Below are 14,474 nucleotides of genomic sequence, written 5' to 3' on the forward strand. Positions count from 1 at the left end.
CTACTTGTTTTAAACTGATAATTATTTAAGTTGAAACATATTCTAAAAGATCTACATTTTTTACTCCCCTCCCCCATGTTATGTCTTTTTGATGTCATCTTCATGTTTATCCCTTAACAGTTTGTTGTAGTTATAGTTAATTATACAACTTTTTTCAAATCTTTCTACTAGCTTATTTAAGTGGTTGATCCACAGCCTATACCATATATTTGCCTTTACTAGTGGAATTTTTTTCTTTCCTCTAAATTCTTACTTCTTGTTGTAGCCTTTTCTTTGCCACTTAAAGAAGACCCTTTAACGCTTCTTGTAGGGTCATTTTAGTACTGATGAACTCTGTTAATTTTTGCTTGTCTGAAAAGCTCTTTATCTCTCCTTCAACCATGAATAATAACCTTGCTGGTTAGAGTATCCTAGGTTTTAGATTTTTCTACTTTCAGCTCTTTAAATATATCTGCCACTCCCTCCTGGCCTGCAAAGTTTCTGCAGAAAAATCAGCTGATAGCCTTATGGGAGTTCCCTTGTATGTGACTGTATTTTTCTCTTGCTGCCTTTTGAATTCTCTCTTTCTCTTGAACTTTTGTCATTTTAATTATGATATGCCTTGGTGTGGGTCTCTTTGGGTTCATCTTGTTTGGGACCCTCTGTGCTTCTCATACCTGAATATCTGTTCTTTCTAAAGGTTTGGGAAGTTTTCAGCCAGAATTTTATCAAGTACATTTTTGACCCCTGTCTCTCGCTCGTCTCCTTCTGGAATCTCTATAATGAGGATGTTAGTATGCTTGATGTTTGTCCTAGAGGTCCCTTATTCAGTTGTCACTTTTTAAATTTGCTTTACTTTTTGCTGTTCTGATTGAGTGGTTTCTATTATTCTATCTTCCAGATCACTTATACATTCCTGTGTATTGTCTAGTCTGTGGTTTATTACTTGTATTGTGTTTTTCATTTCAGGTATTGTAGTCTTCAGCTCTGACTGGTTCTGTTTTATATTTTCTAGTTTTTTTGTTAAAATACTCACTGTGTTCATCTATTCTTTACCCATGTTCAGTTAGCATTCTCATTAATAATGCTTTGAACTCTTTACCTGCTAAAAATTCTTTATCTCTGTTTCATTAGTTGTGTTTTTTTCAGGTTTTTTTTTCTTCTTCTTTCATTTGGAACAAATTCCTCTGTCTTCTTATTTTGCTTAACTTTCTCTGTCTCTGTGCAATTACGTGAAACAGTTACCTAATCCGGTCTTGAAGTCATGTCCTTGTGTGGGAGCATACCTATGCAGTCTGTGTGTGCCCAGTGGCTTTGGTGGGAGAGCTGGATCTGACGTGAGCCTGAGGTCATGTCTTCCCCCAGAGTGTGCTGGCAGCTCTCACTATGGTTGGAGGTGGGGCTGAAGACAGAGGGGATAGAGCCAGAGCCAGGTGTGAACCAGGGCTTCTCCTGTACTTAGTGGCCATCACTGCTCTATCAGGGGCAAGGTGGGGCCCGAGTTGCTGGAGCAGAAGCCCTGAGGGTTGGGTCTAAGTTAGACCCACTGCCTCTGTGAAAGCCAGTAAAGGCCACCCTCACTCTGTTTGGATGCTGTGCTGGGTCCAAGCTGGCTCTGTCCCCCTCCAAGTGTGAACCCTCCTCAGCTATGGCGGCCTTCACTCTAGTGGGGGACTGTGCTGGATCTAGAGGGGCCAGAGCAGGCATGCGGCATGGGCTGGGGTGTGCGCTGGGGTGGTCGCAGGAAACCAGCCGGAGCCACAGGCAGTTTCAGTCTGCTTCCTCTACCTTGTTCCCATGAGTAATCAAGCGTGTGAATGCTCTTCATGGGCAGAGTCTTGGTTTCTTACAGCCCTCCTGTAAGTCCCACTGGTTTTCAAATCAGCTAAGGGGACTCATCTTTCCAGTGTCGGCCCCCAGGTCTGGTGTTCCCAATATGTGGTTCGAACCCCTCACTCCCTAGGGAGGATCTCTGAACCCGTGATATTATCCTCCTCTTCTGTGTCTCCTCCCAGGGGCACAGGTCGACCCCATCACTTCTTCTCCAGTTGAGGCACAGAGAAGTTAAATGGCTTTCTCGAGATCATACAGCCAACTAATGGTAGGTACAGATCTAACCAAATACTCCATCTTTGCAATGTGTGCCTCTAACCACTGAGATGTCTTTTAAATGACTTGGGAAGTTAAATTCAAAAAATAGCTGGATAAGCATTGATTTGAAGAATCAAATATTTTAAGAATCAAATATTTCAAATATTTAAATCAAATATTTAAAATATTTTTCTCCTCTTCCTTCTTCTCTGTTTTTAAGCCTATAACCCCAGGAACTCTTTTCTTCTCATCTGTCTATTTCAGCATCACTTACTCTTTGTCCGTCTCCACACGGCTAAAATGGTCTTCCTGGCCCACTGCTCACTGATAGTCATGAGTGGGTGCCACACATCAAGTTCACTGTTTCTTAGTAAAGGAAGCACAGTGACTCAGCATACAGATTTGGTTGTATCAATAGTTTCCATTCTTTCTCACTGTACATCCTAAGATGTAACCAGAATGTCAAATATTTCTACTTTTTGCTTTTTCTCAAATTTGTCCTTCTCGCAAGTTTCTTTTCTATAAAATCTTACCTATTTCCAGGGCCAAGATCTAATGATAGCACCTCCATAAAAAAGCTTTCCTTTATCTTCCATTCCAGAAGTGATCCCTTTCTTCCCAAAGTACCTTCTTTCAACATTATAGCATTATTTTTTTCTGTGCTTTGGAAAGACTTGTCTACATTTCTAATTTCCTGAGAGATTATACGTTTCCAGCTTTGACTTTTGCTTCCGGTTCACCGTATCCTCTATTCGGTGAGCTCTTGATCAGTTTTCACCAAATTGAATTGTAACTTAAAAATTAGATGACCTCATGGATACGTATAACCACCTGGCTAGTGTCAAAGAGACACCAGTGGTGGGTTTGGGCTCTGCTTGTCCAGTTTTGAAGTCCATGATCACTGGATCTGTTCTGCCTTCTCTCAACACCACTCCCTTGCTAACACCTGGCAGACTTAAAGTAAGTTTAAGAGTTTTGCCACCTTTAACCAATTTTAGAATTTGCAGTCTGTTGTCTGAAAAGTTCACATGGCATATCTTTTTGTAAAATATTTCATACGTTCAAAAATGCATGTTTGTAATGCTTGAATTATTCAGAAAGTGCATAGTTCTAAGAAAAAAATGAAAATAACTGCTCATTTATATAAATGTCTTGAGGGTGACAAAATTCATTCTTAATTCTGTTTATAAAACTTTCATGCATTTATGATTTTGAAATAATAAATGTTATTCTAAACACCCTATTCTCCTTTCTGTAAAATAATGCGGAGACATTTATAGGAGAAGAAAGATATTGGAGAGGATAAATCAAGAATTTGTTTATATCTTGATTGCTCCAGAAAGAGTGTAAGGTGGCTTATGAAGATATGTAAAGTACTCAGATTATCATAAAAGAAAAGCAAGGTTTGGGAACAAAGTAGACTCAGAGTCCAGAGGAAATAACCATCAAAATATGCAAGTTGGCCACACATTAGGCTCTAAGATTTTTAGCAGTCAGTTTGAAAAGGGAAGCCTGGGGATTAAGGCCCACTCACCTGAATTTCTGTTCTAACAAGAACTGACCTGTCACTTGCAAATGAACCAAGATGGCTAATTAAGCAGTTGCAGGGGGAAGTGTACTTTGTGGGTTTGGGCAGAGTATTACAAGAACTGGATGTCCTTCATCTGAATTTCTAATGAGCCAAGCCCTTCCCCATTGTTGCGTCTGTTCCCGTGTTCTACTTTCGCTCTCATCCCGTTTGCTCTGTGAGTCTCTGCGTACCTTGCTTCACCATCTTAGAGACTGCTGTTCTGAGGACAGTTCTGTTGTCACAGAAGTGGGGACAGAGACACACTGAGGCAGAGGAGCCCTTTCATCGTAAGCAGGGTAAGAATAATCATAATCCAGTAAAACCAAATACTTCAAGAAAAAGAATTGCCCCAGGGTTGTTGAAGCAAAGTAAAATCATAAAGTTGGTTGGAGGTTTCACCAGAGATTTTCACAAGTCTTGAAATAATTTGCCTTGAGCTGGAATTAAATTTTTTTCCTACATTTAAAACCATAGGGAGCTGAGAAATTGGTTTGCAATTAGGAAAAAAAACAGATGAAAGAAAGATAGAAAAATAATTCATTACAGGCCCATTACTTGCCTTGAAATAAAAGAGGTCTTGATAGATGCTGTGGAAAGAAAAAGTCTAAGGCACTGTTGTGCTCTGAGACACCAGGACTAGGAACGGCAGTTATGGTTTCCACGGCCAGTGGACACTTGAATCCTGTAGGAGAGGCATGGGCAGTGGCTGGGCAGATTCTGAGGAGGATGAGGAGGCCACTTTTAGCTCAAGTCACAGGAAAGGACATGGTTCTTGGGAAATGGGCTGGCTGTCCCCTGGTGGAATTGATGGGAAAGACATTCTGGGTGAAGCGAGTAAAATAATCAAATATCTGAAGGAAAGAAAATAACATGCACTGAAGCAAAATGGTGACTAGACATTTCTGTTGAAAGTAGTGATAAATAAAGCTGTAAGAAACTGTGCAATGTCTGAAGGCCTATCTACAAATTTTGTATCTATCACATAAGCAACAGAGAAGGTTGAAATTTCCAGGCAGAAGTGACATGATCAAAGTTTTAGGAAGGTCCTTCACTTGAATCTCTAGTCTCTTTCCTTTCCACTCATGCTACTCAAGCTGCTCAGAGACCTGCCACTTTCTAGAGCACATGTAGTTTTTCTCTGCCTTCCAGCCTGTGCAAAAATCTGCCTGGAATACTCTGGAATATTCCAGGCATCCTGGTCCGGGACCCACCCTATCTCTCTTTTACTTTCTACCACAACAAACCCTTGTTCACTCATTTTGCTGTGTGTTCTACTGCTAGATGACCCCCGACCCCCCCCCCCCATTGGGCTGTAAACTTTTTGAGAAGGAAGAGGCTGTGGCTGTCCTGCTCACTATATACCCAGTGTCTCACACATCTGGCAAGTGATGTGTCTGCAACACATGCGCTGAGCGAATGAACTTGCCTGGAGATGAATCAGTTTAGCAAAGAGACTGGAGATGAAGTGAACTTCCCATTCCACAGTAGGTAAAGTAGGTATCCCATTCCCATTGGATCTGTGAGAGGTGCTAAGAACAGAAAGACAGACAGATGTGATGCTGCCCTCAGGGTGGCCAAATTCAGGGGGAAAGGCTGATGTGTCGTGCAGACATAGTATGGGATTGTGATAAGTGCTGTAAGAGAGACTGGCACAGTAATGCCACTGGGGAGGCAGTGACTGGCTCCACCAGGGAGGCTGGGGCAGGCGATCTCCAGGAGCTGTGTGTGCTGAGCCCTGAAAAGTGGTCAGCAGCTGTGTCCGCAGCATGCTCCTGGGCAGGAGTGGATGCATGCTTACACTGCATGCTTTCTGGGATGGGTGACCAGTTTAATGCACCTACAACTTGGGGAGTTGTTTTTATTCACCCCAATTTTTTGTTTATTTATTTTATGTGGACTTACAGTCAAATCTAACATTGTAAAAGGAGATGACGCTGGGCTGAAAGACAGGGAAAGAACACAGGGGGACAGATTTTCATCTCAGCCTGAAGGAAAACTTGGGCAAGAGTAAGACTCTGAAAAGCAAATGGGCTGACTCAAGATAGTGTTTCTCATCATTGACGATACATCAGAGATGCTGGAGGATTGAGAGTGTTGTAGAGGAAGGGCGATTGCCTGGATTTGAATCCCAGCTGTGCCCCTTGTGAACTATGGGCCCTAAGTCACTTAGCCCTCTGTGCCTTAGTCCTCTCATCATAAAATGGTATTTACCTCATACGGTCGTTATGAGGATTAAATAGATTTAAACCTGCAGAACACTTAGAACAGTGCCTGGCATGTGGTAACTACCACACAAGTGTTATCTGTGTTGATGGTGATGATGATAATCATGATGGTGATCATGATGATGATCATCGTCATCATGATGATTATGGTGGTGATGATGGTGATGATGATTGGGGGCTGAATCCTGTGCCTTTCGAGGAAGTTTTAAAATCTGAGAGTCTATAAGTCTGTCATTTGTAGGAGGGGACACACTTTTAAATTATCTATATGAATTTGTGTTATGCTACATTTATGATGCTGAAAATTCAGATTTTGAGTTGCCCAAAATAACCCATCGGATGTAGTGTATCTTAACAGAACTAATGGCTTAACATGACAGAAGTCTGTAAGGGGCTGCTCACCTGGCCTTTTCACTCTGGATACCCCGACTGTGGCTATTTCAGATGGTGAGATTTCACTGGACCTACTTATGTGGTAGATAAAGGATTCACAAAGAGCCTAAGGGACTGGGGAGCCAAGAGAAAAGGCTCTAAGCTTTGAACTGGGTTTCAAACTCACGTTACTTTTATCTGAAGAAGGCTGGTTGCTTATAGATTCTCCTGTTAAGTTCCTGGTCTTTGCAGCTATAGATGTCAAGTCTTTCTCATCCACTGCGTGTGCATGAGTGGATTCCCAACACCAGCTGCCCGTGCTGCTGCCGAAGGGAATGGCTGCAAGCTGCTGCCGCTTTCTGCCCTCTCCCTGGAGTGCACTGGGCTTGTTCTCTCTGTGCTGGCTACCTTCTCTTTGGCAGTCACTATTCTGGCAGTTGTGGTGACGGCAAGGGGGTTTGAGAGCCCTTGGGCCTGGAAAACCTATTTCTTGTTTTCTGCGTCATTCCACGTTCTGAGTAACACAGGACAGTCTACTCATTGCTGTGACTTCATGTCTAGCATCATTTGCGTTATGACGTCTAATCATCTAATTTGGAAGGTCAAATCTCATTTATTTAGCAAATTCATCTGTGCAATGAGAATAATTTGGGGGATTAAAAGAGTATAAAGCATTGAGAGCTATGCCTGGCACATAGCAAGTGCTTTATAAATTCTAAGTCATTTAGTTTTCATAATAACTTTGAACTACATAGAATTATTATGATTTTCATTGTAATGATGTGGAAACTGATGTACAGAGAGATTAAGTAACTTTCAAGATCATGCAGTTGTCTAAGAGTAGATTTCAACCCAGGGCATCTGGCCTAGAGTTCATTCTCTTAACCACTGAGCATTGTGTTGTCTTGTGGTGGCTGTGGATTGGCCCACTGAACTGAGATAGAAATGTAGTTTTACAGGATATAAGATTTATTATTAATATTTTGAGAATTCAACTATGGGTGGCATATGATGAAGAAGGGTTTGCTTCCTATTAAAGAACGCCCTTATTAGAATGTATCTATCAGCTGACTGCCTTGTAGGAAGTCCAGCATATTCTCTTTAGGTGAGGAAACCATGTCTTTATGCAGACTTCTATCAAATGCTTTGATGAAACAGGACAACAAGCACAGCATATTGTAGCATTATTTGATAATTATAATATATAGGACAGAATGATTTACTGAAAATAAAAGTTTATTTTGTTATACTATGCTTTCCGTACCTCATCTGTAAAATCTTAGCTAATTATAGAACATTCCTCATTTGTACTTTGGAAAGAATAGGGTATTTGTCTGCACTTCGTTCAACTTTGCTGTGGTACAAGAAACAATTCTCAGGGTTATCCCAATTATAGGTAAATGTTGGTAAGTGACACTACTTGAATACTGATAACATCACAGTTTACTATATAAATAATTACCAGTTAATACTGTAAATGGGGGCATGCTCAAATTGTTTTAGTTAATGTAAATTTTTCCTTTTCTTATGGTTAATTCTAAAATATATTTTCATAACTTTTATAAACATGATTGAGGAATCAGGATATTCAGACTGATTAAAAGTGATAGAATCTCTTTACCTTTATAACTCTTACAGTTGGCAAGCAGTGTACGTGACGGGTAAGGATGAAGAATGAGTGAAGATGACTCATTCTCAGTTTGGGGCTCCACTCTAGGCCAGAGAGTTTCTAGCTGTATCTGTCAGCTCTCTGTTCTGATTGCACGTTTGAATCGCCCAAGAAGCTGCAAAAGCGCCTAATGCCCAGGCCTCCCCCAGGTCTGGATCCCCAGGACTGTGTAAGGTACTAGGGATACAACACTGAACAGCGATAGGCAAGCTCCTGCTTGTGTCGAGCTGACAGTATAACCAAGGAGACTGAAAATACATAAATAACTGTAAGATATCAGGTGGTGTTACAAGCTATGAAGAAAAAGCAGCATAAGATAGAGAGAGTAAATGTTTATGTCAAGGATGTCTAAATCTTGGAAAACTCCTACATTTGACATAGCTAACTTGTTAATTGTTGGCTCGGGGAAACACTCATTCCCTTCACTGTCGCCTCTGCTTTTGTGACTGTCTTTATCCTGTGCTGAATTGTCATCCTCAAGTCCTCTGTGCCTTTATTTCTGTAGCTTCCAGCCGTTAACTTCGATAGTGCCAGAAGCAGCATGACGAAGTCTGAGCCTGCCATCAGGGTGGGTGGACACAGAGCTCGAGGTCAGTGGCACGAGTCCACAGAAGCCATTGAACTTGAAAATTTTAGGTAAGAAATCCAGTATGTCCCTCACCTTCAGCAGCCTGGGCCGCTAATTAGCCCAAAGATTTATTTAAGTTTGTCACAGGAGCTAAAATTTAAAACCCATTTTAAAATTTACCATGGGGATTCTTAGTTTAATAATTTTAATTAGTGTTTAACCTGTTCCCATAAGTACTGTGTGAATAGCAGGCTGAATGGCTGCAGGTGAAAGTGACGTGGGAGTTTCAGGATACCTTCTTGACATACATTTAGTGTTTGCTCCATGAAGAAATGGCTCAGGCTGTTGACCTGACGACGCTGATAACAAGCTTTGTCTTTAGCTTTTGGCTGGTGCATATCTTGCCAGCTGTGAGGAGGCATAAAGAAGCACCTGCTGTGAGCAGATGTGATGGCTGAAGGCTGTGGTTGTCAAGGCCATGAGGCTTTCAGTTGAAGCATCACCCTCCCCTTTCACAATGAAAGTGTCAGCCCCTGTTTTGCTCTCCTGTTGCCATGGAGACCTCTTAGAAGCTGCACATTGTCGTGGGCCACCCTCCTTCCAGGAGCTGGTTCTCCCTATTTTACAGTTTGTTAAGGTCATTTGGCACTAAGTGTCATGTAAATAATGAATGACATGAAGTATCAATATATATATTCTATGGCCATCATCAAAAAATCTACAAACAATAAATGGTGGAGAGGGTGTGGAGAAAAGGGAACCCTCTTGCACTGTTGGTGGGAATGTAAATTGATACAGCACTATGGAGAACAGTATGGAGGTTCCTTAAAAAACTAAAAATAGAACTACCATGCGACCCAGCAATCCCACTACTGGGCATATACCCTGAGAAAACCATAATTCAAAAAGAGTCATGTACCAAAATATTCATTGCAGCTCTATTTACAATAGCCAGGACATGGAAGCAACCTAAGTGTCCATCAACAGATGAATAGATAAAGAAGATGTGGCACATATATATAATGGAATATTACTCAGCCATTAAAAGAAATGAAATTGAGTTATTTGTAGTGAGGTGGATGGACCTAGAGTCTGTCATACAGAGTGAAGTAAGTCAGAAAGAGAAAAACAAATACCGTATATGCTAACACATATATATGGAATCTAAAAAAAAAATGGTCATGAAACCTAAGGGCAAGATGGGAATAAAGATGCAGACCTACTAGAGAATGGACTTGAGGGTATGGGGAAGGGGAAGGGGAAGCTGTGACAAAGTGAGAGAGTGGCATGGACATATATACACTGCCAAACGTAAAATAGATAGCTAGTGGGAAGCAGCCACATAGCACAGGGAGATCAGCTCAGTGCTTTGTGACCAGCTAGAGGGGTGGGATAGGGAGCGTGGGAGGGAAGGAGACACAAGAGGGAAGAGATATGGGAACATATGTATATGTATAACTGATTCACTTTGTTATAAAGCAGAAACTAACACACCATTGTAAAGCAATTATAATCCAATAAAGATGTTAAAAAATTTAAAAATATATATATATAAATAAATATTCTAGAATGATAATTTATTTATTTGGCCTAGGTTTTGTTTCCCTGTTATTTTATGACAATGACTTTAATAGTCCACAAACATCACATGATGTTACATGAGTTAATATTTTTAAAATACATGTTTAGTGAGGAACACAAAATTCTTTAAAAATAGTCTGCCCATGTCCATGTACTAAGAAATGACAGCCCTGGCTAACTTAGGGACACAAGTCAGTCCCATGACACCTGAAAGACTGTGAAGGCAGAACAGAACAAATGGCAATAATAAGGATACAAAACCTGCCTCTGAGGTGGTGCATCCATGTAATTCCAGCGTATTTCTCCTAGATCTTAAAATTGGTCTATTTTCTTTTTCTTTTTAATTTATCTGTATTTGTTACAACTTTTAAAGCAGAATGTGACTTGAGCACTACGTCTCCATTCACAAAACTTGCTCCGAGTCACTTTTCAAACAGCTTTACAACATACCTAGGTAGGCTTAAATTGGTCTATTTTAATGGGCACAAAAATATTGTATTGTATATTCCATAGTGATATGACCCTTTTGTGCATTACCTCTTATCCTTTCCCAGTTTTAAAGTGGAATGCTTTGGGATATTTTTAACCTCTCTGATGGCTGTAATATCAGGAAAGAAAAAACTGAAGCTAGAATATCTCACAACTTTGTTGTATACACACCCACACCCACAATCCACAACCACAGTTGAAGTGGTGTTGACCACAAGGAAATATGCATGGCGTCCAGTGGTGTTAACAACTAGAGTGGCCACGAGCCATTGTGGGTAGTAAAGGGAGGGATTCTTGTCTGCCTGTTTCATGGCTGTCTAGATCATGTGCCTAGTCATTCTTTCTCTCCATATGCCCTTTTCTTCCCTCACACCAGTTTTAGCTCTTAAATGTTTATAGGGAATAATTTAGTTAATGTGGTAAAATGAAATATATATGCTATAATCTTTATTATTAACTTTATAATTGAATTTCTACTTCATGTTTTAACAACTGATACTTGCTTTGATGATATATTGAATCCCCAAAATCCCTCAATATCTTCATGCATACAGGTGATCTTTCTCTGCATTGGTAATTTTGAGGCAGCCTAAATAATTTTTACTATAAAATGCTTTTCTGTTTGTTTCATCTCAGTATAAACTACAAGAATGAGAGAAATTTCAGCACACATCCCCAGCATAAACTATTTCAGGAGATTTTTACAGCCTTGGTGAAAAATAGACTCATATGCAGGTAAGATTGTCCCAGGAAAGAAAAAGACATTTGCCCAAGAATGGCATATTTTATATATCTTATTTCTAGCATATGGTTTGAAGCAGTTTACAAGACTGAACATAGCATGCTCAAAGGGCAAAACAGAGCAAAGACCATTTCAAAGGAGGTGAACGAATAGGCATTGCAGATGACCTCATTTAGATCACTCTGGTTAGACCTGAATTTAGCTGAATTTTATGATAGACAGGCAAAATGAGATTTTCTCTCTGTTCTGGGTTGCTTGCAGTGAGAGCTATGCTGCTGCCAGACTTTGGGAGCAGACTTTGTTGGGAGAAGGAGGTTCCCAACATCCTTCATGGTTGGACATGGCCTTATACTCTTCCCGGGAAGCCCAGACTCTCTCCGCACAAGCACTGGCTGAAAAGTCCATGAAGAACCTTGAATCTTCTCCATCACTTTGGGGCTTGATTGAGATATCTGAATTCTGTTCCAGTGAGATGGGAAAAATTACCCTTATTCTGGAAAATAGGAAATATCTTAATAATTTAATGCCTGGCCGAAATAAAACTCTGACTTGGTCCAGTGCTGTAGGTGACTGTAAGTAGAAAAGCATCCCTAAATACAGTCTAAGTGGTGGTCTAATGATTTGATCTTTTGGATGGGTTATTTAGTATTGCATATTTATGTACTGGACAGTGACTGCCAAGTACATTGGTTTAGTTTAAAACAATCCAAGGTTGGGACTGCATCTGTCATGCCTTTTTACTTGGTTTAAGCAGAAGATTATTAGACTTGCTCAGATGATACAAGAAGCCTAGAATCTTTACCAAGGTTATGTAATTTGGTCACAGCTCAGGTCTTGACAATATACTCAAAGACTGTTAAAAGATTAATGACCTTTGCCAAGGACCTGAGGTTGTCCTAGACTGTTTCTTCTTGAGCTTGATGAGAGTAGAGCAATGGTTAGTAGCAGAGTAATTATGCCTGAAATGGTATTGGAAAATGAAGTTCTTTAATTTGTTTTGAAGACAGCTATCATAGACTCCTCAGTGGATGTCCAGTAGGCCATTTGTCAGGTTGGTACTTTGGGTGAAGGCAGAAGATTTCCTATATTAAGGATGTAGAGACCTTACTGTGTCTCTGCACTGAAGGCACTGGGTGCAGGAATTGTTAGGGAAAACAACAGGGTAAGGGTTGGCATCCAGCCGTTGAAAGAGATCTTAACAATTCTGAAGTCAAGAGATCTCTTGTCAGGACCTTTTCAGATTCTTAGTGATTAATGAGGCATCTTAGACTGGATGGAGTTACGGGCTTGCAACATGATGGGTCCCTGGAAATCTTTAAACCAGGAAGCGATGATTATAAATGTCTTTGCTTTCATAGTAGGAGAAGGAATTTAGCAATGTTGAACATTAAGAGCATCCTTTTATGTCATCCTTTCACTGCTGAGAGGTTGTTTTGTTCAGTTCTATTCTAAAAGCAGGGTTGGGTAAAAGATGGATTAAGTACAAAGGTCTTCCATTGTTTCTCACCCCAGATAACCTCCTTTGTTTGGTCAGAACTACCTTTTTTTGTTTCTTTACCCTCTAGCTTTAGACTAATAGAAGAATTACATCTCAGGGTCTTTCCTGGTATGGCTTCCTATCCTCTTTCTTTGTGAGCATCAAATTTGATGTTGCCTGGAAGGCTTGGATTCAATTCAATAAACAAATTATTGATCATCACTATGTGCAAGGAAGAGAGGGAGCACGTGGTGGAGAAGGAAGAGAGGGTGAAAATACAAAGATGAGTAGGACATGTGGTCCCTTTCTTCGTAGGGACTCACTCTGATCAGCCAGTTACCCAGCATCTCAATACAAAGAAAATGTAATAAATATAAACTGTATTAATGCAACCAAGGGATGGATTAGATTGCAGGGGTGGGGGTGTGGTCTTTGGTCCAATTCTGGTTATAGATAAGGTTGGGCATATTCTGGATGTTATGCTGTTCAAGTTTACCCTGAGAATATGGCTGACTGGGAATTTAGTCTCATCTACTTATGCCCAATTGACATTCTTCTTGTTGTCCCTCTTCTATTTCACTTTCCCCAATTGCAGTCTCCCCTAGACCACACTTCTGGATACCCCCTTTTCCGGGTTTTTTCCCTAAGGTTGACCTGTGATTGAGCCTTTATTCTCAGAAATAAAATTACCAAGCAGCATCTGAAATGAGACAAGAATTGTTAACCCAGAGTCAGATAAGGCAAGATCTCACAGTAGATCTCAAAGGGCAAGCACTGAACCTGAGGTTACTCTGGGTTACACATGGCAATGAATCTTGATGAGTGGCAGGGTATGGAAATGAATTTTCATCTTCTAACTTTTCTTTCTGCCCTAAGATCATTTGTCCACAGTAGAGTCTGCCATTAGAAAATATACCCACTTCTTTTTCATCTCATTTGCCTGTGCAGGAAAGCACAAAGGGTTATGAGGTTATGTAGGGAAGTAAAAATTGTTACAAAACTGACACATTTCCCAGTTAACTGTCTACTATACAGTCGGCCTACTCCAGTATCTCTTTTGTGTAACTGTTCCTCTGAAGCCCCTGTCTGTCCATTCCCTGCTGATTGCCAGCTGATGTGAAGATTCTGTAATATAATACAAATAAAACATAATCTAATTTGTGAAACAAACTAGGGAATCTGGCTAAAGATGTAGAATTCCATGAAGTTACTGAAAGTGATGGTGCTGAACTGGTGGGATCTGACAGATGAGGCCCTGCCAGAATCAGACGGCTTGACAATTGTAGAAGTTACAAGGAAGGTGACAGGATGGAACTTCAGAAAAGCATGTTTTGAATAGCAAAGAATAGGAGAGGGCATTAGGAAAAATTGGTGGATCTTTCTAATATATTTGCAGAAATGAACCTCTTTTATGGGGCAAAAGTGAAAAGTAAATTCGAGGAAATTGGATCATGTTATATGACTTTGTCAGAAAACATATGCCAAAAAGTGTCAGCAGAACCCATTCTTGCTTTCTTCTAGTCATTAGGGCAGAGTTGCATTATAAGTTAAATTTTGTTAAATGTAAGATAAAATATATCTAAGTTTCATAGTTTTTTTTTTTGTTTGTTTTTGGGTTTTTTTGCGGTACACGGGCCTCTCACTGTTGTAGCCTCTCCCGTTGCGGAGCACAGGCTCCGGATGTGCAGGCTCAGCGGCCATGGCTCACGGG

The 14,474-nt window shown here is 40.4% G+C and overlaps 1 protein-coding gene across 2 annotated transcripts in view; it reads left to right on the forward strand.

Moving 5' to 3' along the window:
* The window catches only part of NEK10 (NIMA related kinase 10), a 305,942-nt gene that overhangs the window by 20,515 nt on the left and 270,953 nt on the right, over positions 1 to 14,474 (forward strand). For both annotated transcript variants that reach the window (XM_032649886.1, XM_032649885.1), the window contains exons 5-6: positions 8,412 to 8,542; positions 11,181 to 11,279. In XM_032649886.1, coding sequence (XP_032505777.1) covers positions 8,412 to 8,542; positions 11,181 to 11,279 — 230 coding nt within the window. The remainder of the gene's footprint in view (positions 1 to 8,411; positions 8,543 to 11,180; positions 11,280 to 14,474) is intronic.

Source organism: Phocoena sinus, chromosome 11, assembly GCF_008692025.1.
Source record: "Phocoena sinus isolate mPhoSin1 chromosome 11, mPhoSin1.pri, whole genome shotgun sequence".
Lineage (NCBI taxonomy): Eukaryota > Metazoa > Chordata > Mammalia > Artiodactyla > Phocoenidae > Phocoena > Phocoena sinus.